Raw genomic sequence first — 18,456 nt, forward strand, 5'->3', positions numbered from 1 at the left:
GGCACGGCAAGCTGTCGAGCTTTACGGCTAACGCTCGCCTCAACACAATGAAAAAACCCAAAAAGGTAAGCTGGAGGGCGCCGCGCACCCAGACACGTTCGGGTGTGCTTACACCTAGTCCCTTCTCCGGTGAGTCGCAGGTTCAGTGCGAGGTTCCCACGAAATGTCAGGAAAGTAGTTTCGAGAGCAAAACACAAGCGTCCTTCCAGAGGACGCGGACAACTACGTTGGCGAAACAAGGAAAGCCTCACGTGGCTGCCGTGTTCCCTCGCGCCCTCCTTTTCGGGCGGGTCTTGCCAACCGGCGGCATGCGAAAAGAGTTCCCTGGTGGGCACCCGAACATATTCAGTCCTTGTCTGTCAAAGCACTCTTACGCGAGTTGATTTGCTCCAAGGGCTTCCGATTCCCCCCACGTTCGTATGTCTTGATGTTTTTCTTCTGAAAAAGGAGGCGAAGGTGCGCATTCAAATGGTTGGCAGATCTGTTAAGCTCAGCCGACAGACACGGAGGCTGCCAGGAGGTACCGGCGCAGCATGCAAGCGGAACGGGGGAAAATTCCCTTCCTGGTGGGTACTTTTCGAGCTTTTTGATTTGTTTCGTCCGCAATCGCCTGTGCCAGGAAGCACCTAAAACTCCGAAGGTCGCCAGAATTCATCTCTGGTGGGTGAATTCGCTCCCGTAATTCTCCTGAATGTTTTTTTTGTGCAGTGTGTGCATGCGCACTCAATCGAAAGAAGTGACATAGGCGCGCCGCGAAGGATCAGATTTCGTCTGTTCAGTCCTTTGGCTACCGACACTGCAGGAATTGTGTTTCCCTGTTAGTTGCTGCCGTGCACATCCTCCTTCGCCCGGCTTGTGTGGAATCCTTTGTCTGAGAACTCCTTGCTCTGGAGGCACGAGGGTAAGCGAGCCCCCTTCCCTAGTTACCTTCACATTTCACACAGTATGCGTATTCACACAGTAAACGGCACAGGATCGTCTTCTGCTGGTTCCGCATGGCCCCCTCTAGACTTGAAGGGACCTAGAGTACTTTCCGAAGACTTCCTGCTCGTCGCGATTAACTGTGCCTGTCGCGTCGCCGCGCGAACGGTTGTCTCCGTCTCATCGCTCCGGTTCTTCTCTAGCCCTCCTCTTCGTCCAGATTCTGCTTTTCTTTCCTCTCCTCAATCAGTTTCACTTCTCTCTACCCGCTCTCCTGTTAGGTGCATGCATTTCTCTCCTCTGCTAGTCGCTCTCACAGCACTCTCGTAGAGCATTCAAGCTTGTGAGCGTGCCAGTTGGCGGGTCTCCGTATGAGGAGACGAATAAAACGAGAGACGCACTTTTCTGTATGAAGACGCGAGTCTCCGAATGGTCGTCGCGGTGGAGCGTGAACGAATCAGGTGAATGGCAGAACGTCCTTTTTGCACCCACTTTTGCCGGGTTTTTCTTTGCATTTGATTTCCTTTTCGCAGGAGCCTCGCGCAGACAGCCGCCTTCTTCTGTCTGTCGTCAGGCTCGACTCGCGGTCCAGTGTGGCTGTTTTGTCGTGCGTCGCGGCGTCGTGTTAGAGTCTTTGAAAAGCCTTCGCGCACCATGGAAGACGACCTCGAACTCGAAGGCAGCTTGAAGGAGCTTTTGGAAACGCCTTCTCTGCGATGGATTTTCGTCGGCGGCAAGGGTGGCGTCGGCAAAACGACGACGAGTTGTGCGGTCGCCGCACAACTGGCGAAGCGCCGGGAATCGGTAAGAACACGGGGGAGAGCATGGAAGAGAGGAAGAGCAGATGCGCGGACAGACTGGAGTGAAAACTGCAGTTAGAGACGCGGAGATTAAATCGTTGCAACGGGTTACAACAGGCCGACGCGCACGCGCAGAGACAGGGGCACGCGGGAACACAACGCGAAGCAAACGGGATAGCGAGGAGGCGAAAGCGGCCGCGGTGTGAGATAGTTGGTGCGAGCGGAGGCAAAGGGGGAAGCGTGCAGCATCTGATACAAACAGAGACGCGGCGAGAAGGTGGCAGCCGGAGGCAGTGCGGCAGCGAGCTGGAGCTGCGCATGCGTTGCGAAGGGTGAAGTCTCTCGTTGCTTTCCTGATTATCGCAGGTCCTCATCATCTCGACAGATCCTGCACATAACATCAGCGATGCATTCACTCAGAAATTCTCAAACACGCCCTCTCTCGTGAACGGCTTCGAGAACCTCTACGCCATGGTAACCCAGGCACACACATATATACACGCCCGCACAAGAAACTTCGTATCTATCCGTATCTCCATTTTTATCATAATTATCTTACTACGCATCGATTTTTCTGAAGTGAAGCGTCCAACTCCCTCGTTGTACGATGCGATAACGACGAGGAGCTATTCACATGTGTGGCTCGCGTATCCAGATGGACAGCACGGACCGTGTGGTGGTTGATGCATGAACACAACATATCATAACATATCCTATCATGCGTATGTATGTATGTATGTATATTCGTGTGTGTATATTCATATGCTTCCATGTGTATATATATGGAGGTTCGTGAGGGGTGCGACACCATGCAGCCGATGCATAGGGCGGTGTACTTGTATATCTTGACGCATGTCGATGCGTGTGCGTCTACGCCGCGTCGGGAGCTTGCATGCACGGCAGGGCTGCGGGGCTGGGTCGCGGCCTCTCTTTTCGCCTGGAGGGTTTTTTCTCTCGACCTGAGAGGCGACGATCTCACACCGCAGTGCGTCTGTCGTGGGCGACTTCTCTGTGCCTCACGGGGCAGAGGCGCGACACGTGATCCTGCTGCAACCTGCCGCGCTGACGTGAGATGTCTTTTTTAGGAAATTGACAGCTCCTACCAAGAGACACTCGACTTCCAGCTCGGTTCCCTGCCCGGGGAAGGGAACGCCGCGTTCAACTTGACCTCGTTGCTGCCTGAGATGCTCCAGGCTGTGCCTGGCATCGACGAGGCGCTCTCCTTCGCCGAACTGATGCAGTGAGCAAGCAAGGCGCTGGCGAAGCCGCGCGATGGGGGCGACACTCCGCAGCGCAAAAACATCGCGAGAGAATCGAGCATAGATAATCCGAGGCACGCGTCGCGTACAGCGGAGGCGCCAGGCGCGGAGATGCGTGGCTCCTCCGGCGCCAGGGGATGGCGTTCCGGTCGCGCCTTCTCCCTCAGTCGTTTTTTGCGACTGCCTGCACGGCCGGGAGCCGTGCTCACTCCTGGTATTTCTCAAGGAAGCGTCTCGGGGTGTCTGTTCCTTTCAGGAGTGTGCAGAGCATGAAGTACAGCGTCATCGTCTTCGATACCGCGCCGACTGGGCACACGCTGCGGCTTCTCGCGTTTCCTGATCTGCTCGAGCGAGGCCTGAAGAAACTCTCGACGTTCAAGGACAAGATCCAGTCCGCGATTCAGATGCTCAACGCCGTATCGGGCAAACAGATTCAGGAGCAAGACGTATGCAGACAGGAAGAACGAATACTGGGTCACATGCAGCAACAGACCTCGCTGGGATAGGCGCCGCTCCACGTTCGCGCGTGCTTCTCGTCTTTTGTCTTCTCGCCATGCCGTCCTTCTCTCTTCCCGAGAGCATCTGTTGTCGCGCGCGCTCCCGTTTCCTCTCGTCTCTCTGGACCTCTTCTCCCTTTTCATCTTCCGCGCCGCGGCCTCTCCCATAGTTGATCCTCCTCTGTCGCGTCTCCTTTTTCTTTAGGCATCAGTCTACGCCCCTCTGCATCGCTCCGCGTTCTTCGTGGTGTGTCTGCCTGCTCGGCGTGTGTTCACTTGGTAGTCTCTCTTGCGGCTCCGACGGCGTTGCCTCCTCTGCGTAGGCCCATCTCCGTGATTCCTCTCTCCGCCGTTCTCTCTCTGTCTCGCCACCGGTCCATCCCTCGAGCGCGTGTGTCTCGTGCCAGTTTGCAGCGAAGATCGAGAATCTCAAAGCGGTCACGACATCGGTGCGCGAGGCCTTCCAAGATCCTGTAAGCTACAGCCAAATAGCGCGTGTGGTTTTTTCTCTCTTTCCCTGTGAGTCGCTTTTTGCCACGCGACGCGCACAGGGCGGCCGCGGCAGTCGTCGGTCGGGCTCTTGGCGCGTCCCAGGGCTCTCCTGCATCGCATGGGATCCAGGTGGTATCTCCGTCTCAGGTTTCCTCCATCCGCTGCTGGAGCATATCGTGTAGATCTGCTGTGTGTGAAATGCGTGGTCGGCGCGTAAAAGCTGCCTCAGCTAGCTTCAGAGTTCTCTTTTGCACGGTCGCGGCCTGTCTCGCACTGCCGCCACCTTTCTCGTCGGGCTGCATGGTTTTCCTAGCGCATCTCTCGTATCTCTGCGCGTCGCGCAAAGGTACTTAACGCATGCAAGCTTTCTGTCTGGTTCCTCGGGCGTGGTGTGAATCGAGTTCGGCTCCGCGGGCGTTTGAGACAGTCTCCGACGCCCGCCGAGAAGGCGCAGAAGTCCGTAGCCGAAGCTCGGGAGACGTGTCAGCGCCGCGAGGCGTCGGCGAGAAGAGCCGGCGGGCGGTCACGGCTTCTCAGCCCCACGTCTCGTCGCAGCGCGGAAAACCATCCAGGCGGCTCGAGGGACGCGCGGCGACCTTGCATGCGTCTGTTGGATCGGTGAGCAGGGCCTAGCCTTGCTGGCTCTCTCCGTGTCCGTGTGGTGCAGGCGCACACCACGTTCGTCTGCGTCTGCATTCCTGAATTCCTCAGCGTGTACGAGACGGAGAGGCTTGTGCAAGAACTCGCGAAGCAGAGAATTGACTGCAGCAATATCGTCGTGAACCAGGTTCTTTTTCCCGTCGGTAAGGAGTGCAGGGCCCGCGCGATGTGCCGGGACTCGAGGGCGAGGCAGAGAGCCCGTGGGGCTTTCTGACCTCACCCATGCACGTAGTCAGGGGCTTCTCCGCTGGATTGCTGTCTGCGTCGACCGTTCGCGGGGGAGGATCTTCCGGACGCCGCCATGGCGCGTCCGCGGCGAGGCGTTCGTGCACTCGCGACCGTCTGCTGTTTCTTCCGCTGTCGCGCGTCCTGGCCGCGGCCGCGGGTTTGCGTCGTGTACCGTGTCTCTCTGGAGCCGCGTCTGTCTGCGCAGGAGGCGTGGAGGACGAAGACGCTCGCGCGCCACCCGCGAGTCTCTCCTATTCTGCGACGGAGGTTCCGGGCTCCCTCGTCCCGCTCGAGCAGCTCCTCGCCCCTCCGGCGCCGCGACCGGCTTCTGAGGGCCCTGAAGAGGAGGCGACGCGCTTGAGGCGACTCGTGCATCGCCTGCAAATCCGCGTAAGTCCGCCAGCCATGCTCCGCTCAGTCGCGTGTCCAATCGCCGACGTGTGTCGAGAGAAAGAGAAAGAGCGCGCGCGTGCGATGGAAGCCGCGTCGCTGCACTTCTGCGTGCGGCCTCGAGACGCGTCTTCGTTCGCGGCTCTGTGGCCACGTACAGAGGGGCACGTAGGGTCGGAAGGCGCCTGCAGCGCACCAAGCGTCTTCTGTAAGCATTCACCTTCTCCCTGTGTATATCTATGTTTCTGTGTGTATGAAAGCATATATGCGTGTGAAGGCAGACCCCCCCTTCTGGCAGTCGTCGCTTTTGCGCTTCTTGTTGGCGTTCAGCTGCTGGCGTTGGAGAAGTCGCACTACTCTAGACGAGCCATGCAGTCGCGCTATCTGCAGCAAATTCAGGATCTTTACAGCTTCGACTTCCACGTGGGTAAGTCGAGTCTCTCGTGCGAGTGCACGTCTTTCCGCATGCAGATATCCGCCTCTGCGTGCGTCTGCGCCCTCGGGGAATGAGACTTCTGGGAAGGAATTTGACAGATCCTTGAAACGCGTTGGCACGGAACGTGCGCGCTTCTCATGGTGGATGCTTTCTCGTCATCTGGGGACACATGCGCGCGGCGACACGCTGTGAGTGTGTATCCGTGCACGCTCGCGCGTGCCGTGGTCGCAGTTCAGGGTCTATGGCCTACGCAAAAATAAACATAGGCGGTTTTCTCCGTGTGCGCTGGATGGCGTTGTCTTGTTACGTGATGCGGTGCATGCAGTCCCCATTCCGCAGCAGCCGGAAGAGGTGAGAGGCATTGAACGCCTTCTTCGCTTCGGCGAGCTACTGACCACTGCCCGCCCCCTGCCTCTTCTCCCTGTTTCCTCTTCGTCGTAAGTCTCTGCAGCCGGCTCCGCGCGTCCTCACTGCGCGTGTGGTCTTCTGGCGGCCGCTTCGGTGCAGTTTGCCTCTCGGTTCCGGTCGAGTCTGCTTCGCATTCCGCGGTGCCTAGCTTCCCATCCGTCTTTTGTTGGCGAGTGGCGCATCTATTTCGGAATTTGCCCCTCGCGTGGTGCACGCGCGAGTCTGTTTTGCCTGTGTGTCGGGGAGCGGGCCGCGCCCGCTGTTTTAGACTCTAGGCTTCTCGACTCTGAACGTTGCAACATTGGAAAACGGCGTCGCTGCGGCGCACCGGGCTGAAATCCTCTGCGTCAACTGTTTTTTCTTCGGCTCTGATTCGCGACTACTCTGAGTTTCGTAACTTAGGCCTGGCGGGTGCGCGAACTGTCTGCATGCCCGCCGGAGCTCGCGGGCGCAGAGGGCACCTTAGGAAGCAAGAGTATCGCGGCCTCTCTGAAGGCCCGCAGCAGGCATATTCACGGTTTGTATGCGGTGCTGTCACTGCCTCAGGCTCGCACCGCGCGGACGGGGCGTCGTTTAGAAGTCTTACCTACCTCTGGGTCTTTACACAAGCTCACTTTGTGTAAGCACGAACACGCCTATAGGCGCTGTTCACTAAAAAGTAGCACACACCTGGATAGGCACAAATACAAATCCCAGGCCAAGCTGTTGGTCGGACAGCCTCTGCACAGACCACAGCAGCTGTCAGCGATGGACAACTCTGCAGCTCCGAAAGCAGTTCACAAGTCTCTCTGCCCGTCGAGACGCCCTTCCCACTGGTCACTTCGGCCACAAACCCAGCCGGGATTTTTCTTTCTAGGTTCAACCGCGAGCTTCCGCGTAGTCCTTGTCGAGCGAAGAACTCTCAAATATAGGCAAGTCGTACAGAGCATTGCGATGCCATAGCAAAGGAGTGTTCGGACGACAAATTTCCGCAGGCTGTTTCCTGAGAGCTGCTTGAGGGACAAGGCCGCGAGACCGAGCACTGCATCGCGCGTCACGCGGCTAAGTCTGTATTCGAGGCCGCGGTTCGCGGCGATCAGACGACGGCGATGCGTGTTTCGAAAGCGAACCAAAACACGACGAAATGGATAAACACGGCAACGAGGAACTCTCTCGGCCTCGCGCCAATCCGGGCGAGAATGTCGCCTTCAGCAAGGACGGCTTTTGCGGTGTCTGTTTCATTCGTCTACGTCCCCGAGCGCGCCCACCCCGTGTGGATGCGGGACGCGGTTTCTGTCACGAAATCAAAGAACGAGGCTGTTTTTTTGCCAGCTGCATCGCTCGCTGGGGTGTCGCCTTGGCGCAGCAGCCACCGCCACCGCAGGATCGTCCTCGCTTGCAGCACAACCAGAATCCCAGCGGCGAGGGCCCGGGACATCCATCCGAAGCCCTTGCCAAAGCTGCGTCGCGCGTGCCGGGTACGCCTGAGGGGATGGCGGTCGGGTGTGCCTGGTTCGCCATTTCGCCGCCCGCGCCTCTCCGCGGCCTTCCTCGTCGCCTGGAGGTGCCTCGAGCTCCGGACCGGTCACGCGGCGGCCCGCCTGAGCCACGCGCCGGGCTGCACGCTTCACTATCCCAGCGGCAGACTTTAACGTCTGTACATCTCCGCTGGAGGCCCGATCAGCTTCGCTTTGGAGAAGCTGTGCCGTCCTGCTCAGTGGCTCTGCCCGGCGCTCAGGGAGGAGCGCGCCGTGGTCGGCTCGCTCTGAGGGTACTTCGCGCGCTGGCAGGCTGGCATTTGTCTTCTCTAACGTTGTCACCCTGTAAGCCGTCGTCGTCCGAGGACGCTGCAGTAGCGTCTGTTGTCGCTTCACGGAAGACCGCAGCGGCTCACGGGCTCGGGGCTCGCCCGAGAGGTGCCGCGGCGGCGGCAGTCGCCCCACCCGGAGCTGCACGAGGATGAGTGAAGCGGTGGTCCCGCAGCAGAACGCAGAATGGGAGAAAAAGCCCAACAGAGAAGCAAGTGTTGGGAGCAGTCCAACGGTCTGCAGCTGTGGCTTCACCGGATCTGCCATTGCGCAGAGAAGTAGCATTTCAACGTCGCCCCGCCTCTCGCGTCCTTCCCGCAACCACCGCGCGGCGAAGGGGGCGAAGGGAAGTAGGGCGCACCGCCTGTGTATTTCACAAGTTACGCCCCTCTGTCGCGTGGTCCCGCAAACAGTCATGTGTCGTTCTGACAGTGTCTTCAGGGTGAAAGGCCGCGGCAACTGGATAGCAGAGAACGAGCTTTATAAGCACGTGGAACCTCGGTCGCAACAGTCACATGCGTAGTAGTAGCGGCGTTCAACCCCGAGATGGTACTGTCGCGAACGGAAAAAACTCCCAAGCTCCGCTCCTCGAGAAATTCTGCCCAGCGGCGCAGCGTGGAAGACGCTCGACACGCAAAACTGAAGCAAGCGACGCGACCGCTGGCTGACGAAACAAAAGCCGAACGGTTTCGCGGTTGCCCTTGCGCGAGCAACAGGCCCATGTCGAGAGTCAGAGAGAGCCCTGAGCCCGACACGGTGTAAGGGTCTGTCGGGCCAGGGACGTGATACATAGGGGCGAGCGGTGGTTAGACAGCAACTGAGGGTATGGAAGGCACCAGGCTGCCGCTATCCTGCTTCGTTTCCCCCCAGCCGATTACCCGACTCGAGGCGTGCAGGCAGCGGAACCCACATGTTTCTCTCAGCACGCGGCTTGGGGCCACGAGGGCATCAAGTATTGGAGGGTCTCGCCTGCCAGTGGAGCTGCGTAACACGCAGCATAAACCGAGATGTGCAAGTCTCTTGTAGACTGGTTGAGAGGCCGCTCGAAAGACGAACGCCGGGAATGTTCGGGAGAACCTGCTGCATCAAACGCCAAGTATGTAGCGGGGTACATTTTTCGGCAGCACGGAAGTAGGGCGTAGAGACGTGATGTCACCGTAAGATAGAGTATTGCTCTTCGCGGATCGGCCCGTCCGACCTCCGCTTCACAGCGGTGCCCAGCGACGGGTGAGGTGTCCTTTCCGCAAACACGGGTTTCAGCACCAGAAAACTGGGTACCTTGCGCATACAGCTTCTGTGGTGTCCCTCGTCGAGCCACGGGACGACACGCAAAGATCCGCTGAAGTCGAAAGAGAAAACCGCGCGGCGCCAAACCGACAACGTGCACATTTCGCACACCGCAGTCGACCAGAGGGTGCTCACTCGTGGGTTGCCGCGACCGTGAACCTCGGCAAAAAATCAACACGACACGTTCGCGACGACTAGGGATTTCTTGAATCTTCCTCCTGACGAAGAGGCAGGCATATGAACAAGCTGCTGCATGTTCCGACGCTGTCGACTCTTCCTCTTCCGACGAGCCAGCTTCCTGATCGCGCGCGCGCGCCATCATGCGAAGATGAACAGTTCACTAGACGGGGGATGCTGCCAACATCAGTGACGTCAATGTTCCTCCCCTCTCTGCAAATAGGAGAAGCTCCCGCATGGGCCCATTTTCTGCGTACGATTCAACTGTGAGTCTGAATCCTGAAGGCTTTCACAGCACCTGGCGTAGGCTCCAGCGCGAGGATAGAATGGCGCAGTCGTAGGAGTGACGCCTGCTTAAATGAATCACTAGAAGACCCGTGTCAGTGGTAGGGGATGGACAACGGATGAAAGGATCAGGCATCGGTTCCACAAGTTTGACACGACGACGTGAATCGAACCGCCCAAATATTTCTACCTGTTTTATGAAAGCCAGTCGACAGATAAGACTCTGCAAGCAATCAGGCATATTTCCAACTAGAAAACAAAAAGCGGGTATCGGCTACGCCCAGCACGCGTTAAAACTATACAAGAGGCCCTCACGCAGTAATGAGGGCACCACCACGCGCCCGCATCCGAGCCACCAGCGAGCCCCTAATTGTTCAAAAACGAGGCTTCGAGAGTGGCGAATTTCTGATTTTTAAAGGCATCCGCCAAAACGACCGCGCCAATCACTGTCTGTGCGCCATCGTTGCTGTGCCAGTTTCCTTCCACGCTGGACTTCGTATGAACGAGCTTTCTCGCCGGCAGCCTGAGTAGCGGCTGAAACGGGAAAAAGGGGGTAAGAAGCGAGGCCGTCAAAGGTGGCTCGCGTGTCCGCACACGGGTCCAGAGAAACGTCTCATGTACAACGCTTCTGGCAAGTTATTAGATTGGGTCGAGACGATAGTTGCCGACCACACTCTGTCGCCGCTAGCGTTCTGGCAGCAGCCTGAAACAGGCTGCGGTGTAGGGCTGTCCACGGAAAAGGCGGTCCCTCGCGCCAGGCAGTCGTTCCCTTTCTTGCGTGCACATCCGCTCAGCTGGTTTGACCAGCATAGACCAGCACAGTAGTTCACACGTGGCGCCTCGAGCCGGCTGCAGTCCGAGCGTGCCTGTCTACGAAGCACTAAGTGAAGGAATGACGTTGTTCGCTTGTGTCTGCGCTTTCTTAGTTGCCAGAATCGTGGATGCGACAGCAGCGCCCCAAAGTCTTCCGCGAGAGAGCTTCACTGACGAGCGGACTGCTTGACGAGTGTCATCATCAGCCCACCATTCCCGCGGCAACGAAACACGGACGCGCGTCTCCGACGACAGAGCTTCCTCCTCTTCCGCAGCCTCCCGGAGCTCACTGAATGAATCTGCAGGGGCATCTTCTGAAATTAAGGGAAACCACTTCTGGCTGAACCCAACTCCGTGATCTTGGAACGCAGCGCTTCCAACTTCCACGGATCCGCCCGCACGCCGGTCAAGCTCCTGTTGGGGTTCCGGAATGGGGCGGGGATGCGATGGCGCCAGGACGCTCGTGTTAGAGGAGTCTGCCGCGCGCGAACTATCGAGAGAAGCCGTAGATGCGTACGAGGCAGTGGCGGCAGCGCAAAAAAAGGTTGACAACACTGCAGCGAACAAAACGGGGACCGTGAAGTGACACCGAAGGCGACAGGCAGCGGAGCGTAGGAAGGGTAGGAACTCTGGCAGGAGATTTGCTAAAGGCACCACCGAACACGAGTACGGCGCCAGGGGCGAGCGGAGCCGGATGAACTCCTCCATTACGCCAACCCACGTGGAGAATCTCAAAGACAGGCGTATTCATAAAGCACAAGAAATGTCTGAAAGCGAAACAAAAAAGTCGAAGACCATATTGTCGAGATGGTCAGGTGTTTTGTCAAGTTTGGCAGCGGATCCTCGCAATCGAATCGTCCGAGCACGGCGTCCGGCTATCCGAGTGAAAGGACAGAGGTACATCACGACTACGAAAAAGGGCCTCTGAAAAGCCGCTCATACGCTGCCCAGGATCACATGTACCAGTCGTAGAGCAAGTGAGAAAATTGAATTAGAGCCTGACCCCGAGTACCCGATACACGCTCTCTCGAGAAATCGAATCGCATGCGATAACGTCTCCCAGGCATGTCACGAAGACCGCCTGCACGTATTCGCAGCGTCCACATATTTCACGAGGAGCAACTGTGGTAGAATGGCTCTCCGGAGGGAGCGCCAAACAGTGAAACACACATCCGATCCGTCTAATCAGCGGGACGTGTATGACTGAATATGACACACGCAGCAACCGCTCCATGACGGACACAGCGATACAAAATACCGGGTGTAGACATCTGCGGAGGGGGCAGGGGCGAGGGGGGGGGTGGTTGGGGGCCGAGAGGCGGCTTCGGGAAGCAGCAAATCAACGACTCTCTACGCCAGGGCCGATCCTCGATAATGGACCATCGTGAACACGCGTCGGGGTACCAGAGCAGGAACGACTGTAAGATGTAATTCGACGGCTTGTCCCAGGGTGGACCGCGACAAGGTTTAGGGCACTGAAGGAAGAAATAACGAGTAGCAGCCAGTTGCCTCTCCGCTTACTGGTAAGGCCACAGGAGGCCTGCAGTTGGACGTGCTACAGATCCAACTGAAAAAAAAAATGTCCGATGCTGTATCACTCACGCGGAGCTGTGCATGCGTGAATAGCTCTCAGTTCTTCAGGAGAGCGGAGGCGGCCGGCGCCGGCGTGCCTGGCCTGAATCGGCGCCGGCGAGCCTGGCCTGAATCGGCGCCGGCGAGCCTGGCCTGAATCGGCGCCGGCGTGCCTGGCCTGAATCGGCGCCGGCGTGCCTGGCCTGAATCGGCGCCCTCGACGCGCGGCGCTCGTTTTGTTACGCAGGTCCACCACATCGGGCGCGGGGTGAGAAATTGGCTTGCCAGGTTTTTTTTGGGACGAGACGGGGGATAAGGAGGTGTGAAGGAGCAAGGGGCGCCGGAGCCCCCCTTGTGCCGATGGGAGGATGGGGAGATAGCCAGGTGATGTCACTCGACGCGACCACAATGTGTGCGCGGCACTGCTCCTTTCAGCGACGTGGCGCTCAAGGAGTCACAGGTCTCGACCCGCGATCGTTTCTGCCGCCGTTAGACACGTATGATGGGGCGGCATGGCTAGCGCAGCATCGGCGTTACTCTATGGGCAGCGGTAGCCGTCAGTGGGTGCCCAGCAGGGAATGTCGCGAGATGTTGCACAGATTTGATAAGGCACAAGCAGTGCCGTGGGGTAAGGGAATTCGCCGCAGCCTCTCACGAGTGAAATCAGGACAGGCTCCAGCCATAGCGCCTTGCCTCACGTGGTCATTTATTGGACAGGCCCCGCGAACGCCTGCCTCCACAGCTGTGTAGTAGACCCGGAGGGAGGAAACAGAGGCTGGACTACTGCTACTGTGGCCGCACGCGCCGAATTTGATATTCGTTCAGCGGCGACAACGAAGAAAGGCTGGCTGGGGCTAGTTGAGGGGAGAAGCGAGACCACGCCAAAGCGGGATTCCACGATAGGACGTGGCTGTGTGCGTGTGTGTTGGTCGATAGAGCGAACACGCACTGCGTGGCGTCGCCCATTGAGGCTGAAATAACAGACCAATCCAGTGTCGTTCAATCGCAGACATCGAAGCGCCCCGCAGCAGCGGGCCACGCGTCTGGTGCAGAGAACTCTAAACAGAATAGCAGCAGCTTGGTGCCAGGGCAGAGGGCAAGGCAGCCTGCCGATAATCAGTGCGAAACTGAGGCGATTTAGCCTTGAGCTGAGTTGTGAGTTTCCCCTTCAAACAGTTCAACAGACAGACGTGTGCGATCGAAGAGAATCGCGATATCGCCTGCGAAGCCTCATGGTCTCGGCATTTATCACACTAGTGGGCGCCCCAGTACAAAGTAACTCAGTCGACGAATCTGTTGCAGCGGACAGTGCCGCAAAACTGAGTGCCCCACTCTCATATACGGGTCTGCAAGACGTGGACCTAGAGTGTTCCTCAACATCGGCTGCCGCAGGTTATCGTGTTGACGTGAAATGGACAAGGCGCTGTTTTCCAGCTCGACACCTAGCACGACCACGAGCCGACAAGGCTGCTCAATTTAACTTTTCCGCAGAATCACTGCCAACGACGAAGTCGTAGGCTAGTCACGCTCCCTCAGTCTGAGTCTCCGTAACGTCGCCTGCCACGCTAGGTTTAACTCACTGCGGCGCAGCTATTATCTCAGAAAGATAACACGCTCTATGCGGAATAGTGAGCCTTGGGCCTGGGACAAGCGTACTCGATCGTGTTTCACTGCACAGTCCGCTTCCGGTAGCCCCATAACCAGTGATTCATCGTTACGCAGCGAGGGGTCGCCCCTTAACTGCTGAGCAGTGCTGCCGCGCGTCGAGCCTGGGGGCAGCCCCGTGATCACCCTGATCACTGGCACACCCTCTGCACGTGGCGTGGACCCATGTCCGACGATGGCACGAAGGTTGGGACATCTCAATGGCAGCGGGAGGTGGGTCGCCAGCAGTAAGTATGCACGCTGCAGATCCGGTTCTCTAGACAGCGGTCCGCCGGGACGGGCTGGTATCCGGCTTGACGTCTGTGTCCTAACATGGCATGCCTGCACTCGCTGCCCATCTGTAGAGTGGCGAAGGCAAAGCTGAGATCGAACCTGGACAAATTCACTCCAAGCTAATGCTGGAGAGAGGTCGCTTGCATTTGCTCTTCATCCTGGGCACGCTTTGCGCCTTGTCGTGTCTTGCCCCTTGCCGCGGCTCCCGGCACCGGGTTACCGAGCGCCCCCATCAACTAGCGACGGGCGCATGCATGAGCAATCAAGACGTTCAATTCGACGCTCCATTCTCACGGTGGAGCGGCTCTCTCCAAATCTCTCTGGTACGACGGTTCTGCGGAGACAATACAGCATGGCCATGGACTGGAATGTGCTTACAGAGAGGCGGGGACATTCGGCAGGCCAGTGTTTGACGTCGGAAGCAATGTAGAGCACCCGTACTCATTCGAGCAGGTTTCAGACAGGATAAACGGCGACGATAGCGAGGACCGGCGATCTGGCTCGCGTGCAAAGGCGTCGAGGATGATGTCGGGGATGCGAAAGCGTTTATGAGGAATGTGGCGCGGACCAGGACGGGCGGTTTCAGTTGAGCAGGCTTCGCTGGGAGATTCAGATGATAGAACAGATCGGCTGACAATGTCGCTACTGAGGAACGGCCGGGAAGACCTGCGAGTCCTGTACAGAGGAAGCTACCAGAACTACCGGGGCGTTATGTGGAAGCGCTACATGACAAGGGCTACGCGGGCTTCGCGACGGGTTTCTGTGACCATGCTCCCCGTTCAATGAGTGCGCCAGATGCGTGTGTGCCGTATGGTGCGTTTCGTGACACGGTTCCTACGGACTCTGTTTACAGTGCTCGCGACGATGAGGGCCGCCAGAAGAAGCTCGGCGTGAAAGGAATCGTCGGTGGAGGAGCTCAGGGTATCGTGTGTTCTGTACAGGGGACATGAGCAACAGGGGCGAAACTGTCGATTACGCAGGCAAATTCTTCTACGGATGGGTTGACGCGGAGCTGCTTGATGGCGCTTCCAGCGAAAGTGAGGTCATGGATGAGGAAATCAAACGCCAGAAATCATGCCACAGACTGTTATTGGAGAGGGCACCAGTCAGCGACCTTCTCGCCCACGGAATTGCGGTTAGTCAGGACGCGTACGCGCTGGAGTCGACGTAACCGCAAGGAGTCCCCCTGCCATCACCTCTAGTCAGCCCCGCCGGTGGAGGCAGCAAAGGTTGGCAACTTGCTCCAAAACAGGTGCTGCTGATGCCACTCCTCGGCCCGGCCTTGGCGCAGTTTCGGCCGTTGAAAGTGGTTGATGCCGCATTGGCGTGTCTGATGTACAGTCTGGTGAGGACAGCGAGCTATCTCAAGCAACTTGGTACTGTGCATAGAGATGTGACGCTGGACAACATAGCGGTCGATGAGAGCGGCCAGCCGTCTCTGGTCGACTTCGGTTTTGCCACCAGAAGGGGAGTGCTGTCGCTGTGCTCCAGGTGGATTACATCAGAGTACATCAGTCCTGAAAGGGTATGGTGTATCGTCAGTGGCGAGACTCACCTGGTCGTGTCCGAGACGCTTGACAGTTGGGCTCTGGGCATTACACTCTTTAGGCTGATCTGCCACCCGCATGGGCCAATTCCATACGACGTCGTCGAGGATTTGGATCCCGCCGTGGACAAATACAGTCACCGATTACTCCGCGCCCTCAAATAAAATGATTTCATGCAGAGAGTATGTCCGCGCTTGAGCCCACCGCGTCAGAGCCTCCTCAACATCGTGAAGCTTCTCCTTCATCCGCAAGAGACGAGTCGGTGGACAGCGCGAAGGCTGACGCAAGAGCATCCCTTTTTCAAGTTTGAGGAAGACTGACCGGAGCTGTATCTGGGCTGTCAGGAAAGAACGGCTTACCCACCGCGCCCATATACCCGCCTGTTGGCCTGGCCGTCTGACATGCCAAGTGTGAGGACGCAAGGAGGCGGAGCGGGCACCTGCACCAGTTGGTGGACTGGTGTGGAAGCGCTCAGCGCCGGTAGGTAGCACTCTCGTAGGAGTCAGGAGCGCACCCGCCAGTCAGTCGTTTCTGTTCTTCCTCGTTGATTGCGAGACCGAGGGAGGTTTGTTTCTCCTCAGAATCCGCGTCCCGCAGCAGTGTGAGAAACTGTGGATCTGTGGTGTCGACAAAGTTCGCCTACTGGGGGGCAGTGCGGCAATGCTGAAAAGAAATACCGCAACTCGTTGAGTCGCTCGTCCGCCTCTCCTTGCTGTGATGCTACGTCGACGCCTTGCAAGTTTACCTCTTGCCGTAATAAGGATTGTGAGCAAGGGTTCCCATGGGTAATGTGGGCCTGCCAGTGTGCGAGTAATTCGTGCGCGGGGGAACTCACACCACATATAATTTTTCCAACTGACGCAGGCCCTTTGATCCTGAATTTCCACGTTTCCCGTCGTTCGTCTGTGTGTCGGCTCGGAAGCGGCTGTTGCCTGACGCCCTGCCGAGGCTGCGCCGCGAGGAGGGGAGGCGCAGTCAGTGGCGGCAGTGTGTGAATGCGGACAGACTTGTGTAGTGCACGAAACGAGCTGGAGCCGCTCGCAGATTCGGCTGGACGCTGTTTTGTGTGGAAACTGGGATCTCGATTGTGAACACCTGGCGGAAAGGGAATGCACTCTCTTGTGGTAACTGTGGGGCGTCTCATGAGGAATGCCTGCGTGTGATCAGAGCCAGCAGTTCTTTGATAATGGTAGGCAATGGTAGATTGACTTTCCAAAGCAAGTGCAAAATACGAAACCGCACATCCGCCCTGTGTGAACAGCTGGCGTCGCTGGTTGATGTTGACACAACCAAGAACCGCTTCCCGACAGACACAGCGACCCGTACTATTGAGGGGGCGGGGACTAAGGGTGCGGGGGAAGTCGTTTAGCCAGCAGCAACCAAGGACTTGCAACGCCGAGGCCGCGGTACTCTGAGCGATGCTACTCGTCACACACGTCGCGATACCACAGCAGGGAAACCGGTTGACCGCACGTAACGGCATACCCCAGGATAGGACCCGACTAGAAATAGCACACTGACTGTAGTGCACCTAACGCGTAGATGTCGGTTTGCTCTCTCCCATCGGCACGGCCGCAGGTCCCCGCAGTTGGCGGCAGTACAGATTCGTCGGCTCCAATGTTCAAGACAGACGCTCACGGGTGTCTGCGCACACGTGAGGAGCTCAGTTCTTCAGGAGCCCGCATGCCGCCCGTACCAGCTTGCCTCTTAAGCCAAGGTAGAAAGTCAAAGTGAAGAGTGCAATCCTCTCATCTTCTCGGATTCTCGTCGAGCTGACGTCTACGCTTCGCCGCTTTGGAACGACCGCTAAGCGTTTGAAAATCACTCAAATCCATACTGTGGTGCCCGTGGTCGTGGCCTGTCGACAAACCTGTAGCTGAGAATCGTTTCTTCACTTGAAGGGAGACGAAAAAAGTGGAAAGGAGAGAGGCGCAGCAAATCCCCCTTAGGCGTGACCTTCAACCATTGGCTGGGCTCGCCCAAGCCGGCGGTTGCCTAAACAAACTGCAACCTGTGGCGCTATGCACAGCGCTGCGTTCAGCCTTGTGACTGAGCAAGTGAATCCAAGAGGTACGTTGCTGGCGTATGAGCTCATTGACTTAGCTTCCGTGAACAGGGCATGCCGGCATAAGTAGAAGCAACGCGGAAGTGCAAAAGCTCTTTGTGTGAAGGACGCATAGATCCTGTTCTGAAAACAGGTCAAGCGCATGATAGATCATATATCGAGCAACACAGTGAACAATTTTTTGATTGTTCAAGCAGCGCATGAGGGCGCCCAGGGGCGGGCGCCCGCGGAATGGCACCAACAGCTCCAGCGGGACGACCGGTAAGGCTCATATTCCATTCATGCGTTCCCACCTGCCTCTGATAAAGCTTTTTCAACGATCTTGGCACCTGAAGAGAAACTTAGTGGCTCCCCTGCACGTCGTAAGGCCCTCTTTTCTGGATTCATTTCAAAGGCACTGATAGAGTAGCGCGGACGCTTTTCTTGGACGAGTCAGTTAACATAGGTGCGAACGTGCTCGTCTCTGCCTGGAGCATGGAGACCTACAATATTTCATCGACGCTAGCAATGCATCAAACTGGGAGGCCGTTCTTATCAGCCGCGGCTGCTTGGAAGGAAGATGCCTTTCACTGGGCGCCAGCAGTCAACACAGGCATGCTGGGATGCCGTCAGGTGTCCACAGGTCCTCTACTGTTGCGCTTTTCTGACCGCGGTAACCAAACTCCGTCGCTCTTTCAGAAGGGAGGACGCGCGATATAGGCCCCTGGAACACCGTCGCACCACTCATTTTGCTCTAGGCATTCCGCGGAAGTACTGAGGCGTAATACGAAATCAGGAGTGTTTGGTGCCCTCTCCAGAATACAGCGCACCAGCTCTGCATCTCCAGGGGATGCTGAGCCGTGCCTTCTGCGGATGCTTCAGATCTTTCGCCAGTTGGAGATCTGCAGTCTGTCT

At 57.6% G+C, this 18,456-nt stretch overlaps 4 protein-coding genes across 4 annotated transcripts; 2 read left to right on the forward strand and 2 right to left on the reverse strand.

Moving 5' to 3' along the window:
* Positions 1 to 1,575: 1,575 nt before the first annotated feature.
* BESB_010040 (arsenite-activated ATPase family protein) lies at positions 1,576 to 6,124 on the forward strand (the record flags this gene model as incomplete). Its single annotated transcript, XM_029359758.1, has 9 exons — positions 1,576 to 1,725; positions 2,088 to 2,195; positions 2,807 to 2,961; positions 3,237 to 3,426; positions 3,885 to 3,950; positions 4,637 to 4,772; positions 5,063 to 5,247; positions 5,578 to 5,674; positions 6,009 to 6,124. 9 exons carry the CDS (start codon positions 1,576 to 1,578, stop codon positions 6,122 to 6,124), a joined length of 1,203 nt encoding a protein of 400 aa, XP_029222671.1.
* A 1,250-nt stretch (positions 6,125 to 7,374) lies between these two features.
* On the reverse strand, positions 7,375 to 8,145 carry BESB_010050 (uncharacterized protein; the record flags this gene model as incomplete). The annotated part of the gene is made up of 1 exon (XM_029359759.1): positions 7,375 to 8,145. One exon carries the CDS (start codon positions 8,143 to 8,145, stop codon positions 7,375 to 7,377), a length of 771 nt encoding a protein of 256 aa, XP_029222672.1.
* Positions 8,146 to 10,497: 2,352 nt separating this feature from the next.
* Positions 10,498 to 11,148, reverse strand: BESB_010060 (uncharacterized protein; the record flags this gene model as incomplete). Its single annotated transcript, XM_029359760.1, has 1 exon — positions 10,498 to 11,148. The coding sequence occupies one exon, from the start codon at positions 11,146 to 11,148 to the stop codon at positions 10,498 to 10,500; it is 651 nt and encodes a 216-aa protein (XP_029222673.1).
* Positions 11,149 to 14,732: 3,584 nt separating this feature from the next.
* On the forward strand, positions 14,733 to 15,661 carry BESB_010070 (myosin-light-chain kinase; the record flags this gene model as incomplete). The annotated part of the gene is made up of 3 exons (XM_029359761.1): positions 14,733 to 14,763; positions 14,892 to 15,085; positions 15,203 to 15,661. 3 exons carry the CDS (start codon positions 14,733 to 14,735, stop codon positions 15,659 to 15,661), a joined length of 684 nt encoding a protein of 227 aa, XP_029222674.1.
* Positions 15,662 to 18,456: the final 2,795 nt, after the last annotated feature.

Source organism: Besnoitia besnoiti, chromosome I, assembly GCF_002563875.1.
Source record: "Besnoitia besnoiti strain Bb-Ger1 chromosome I, whole genome shotgun sequence".
Lineage (NCBI taxonomy): Eukaryota > Apicomplexa > Conoidasida > Eucoccidiorida > Sarcocystidae > Besnoitia > Besnoitia besnoiti.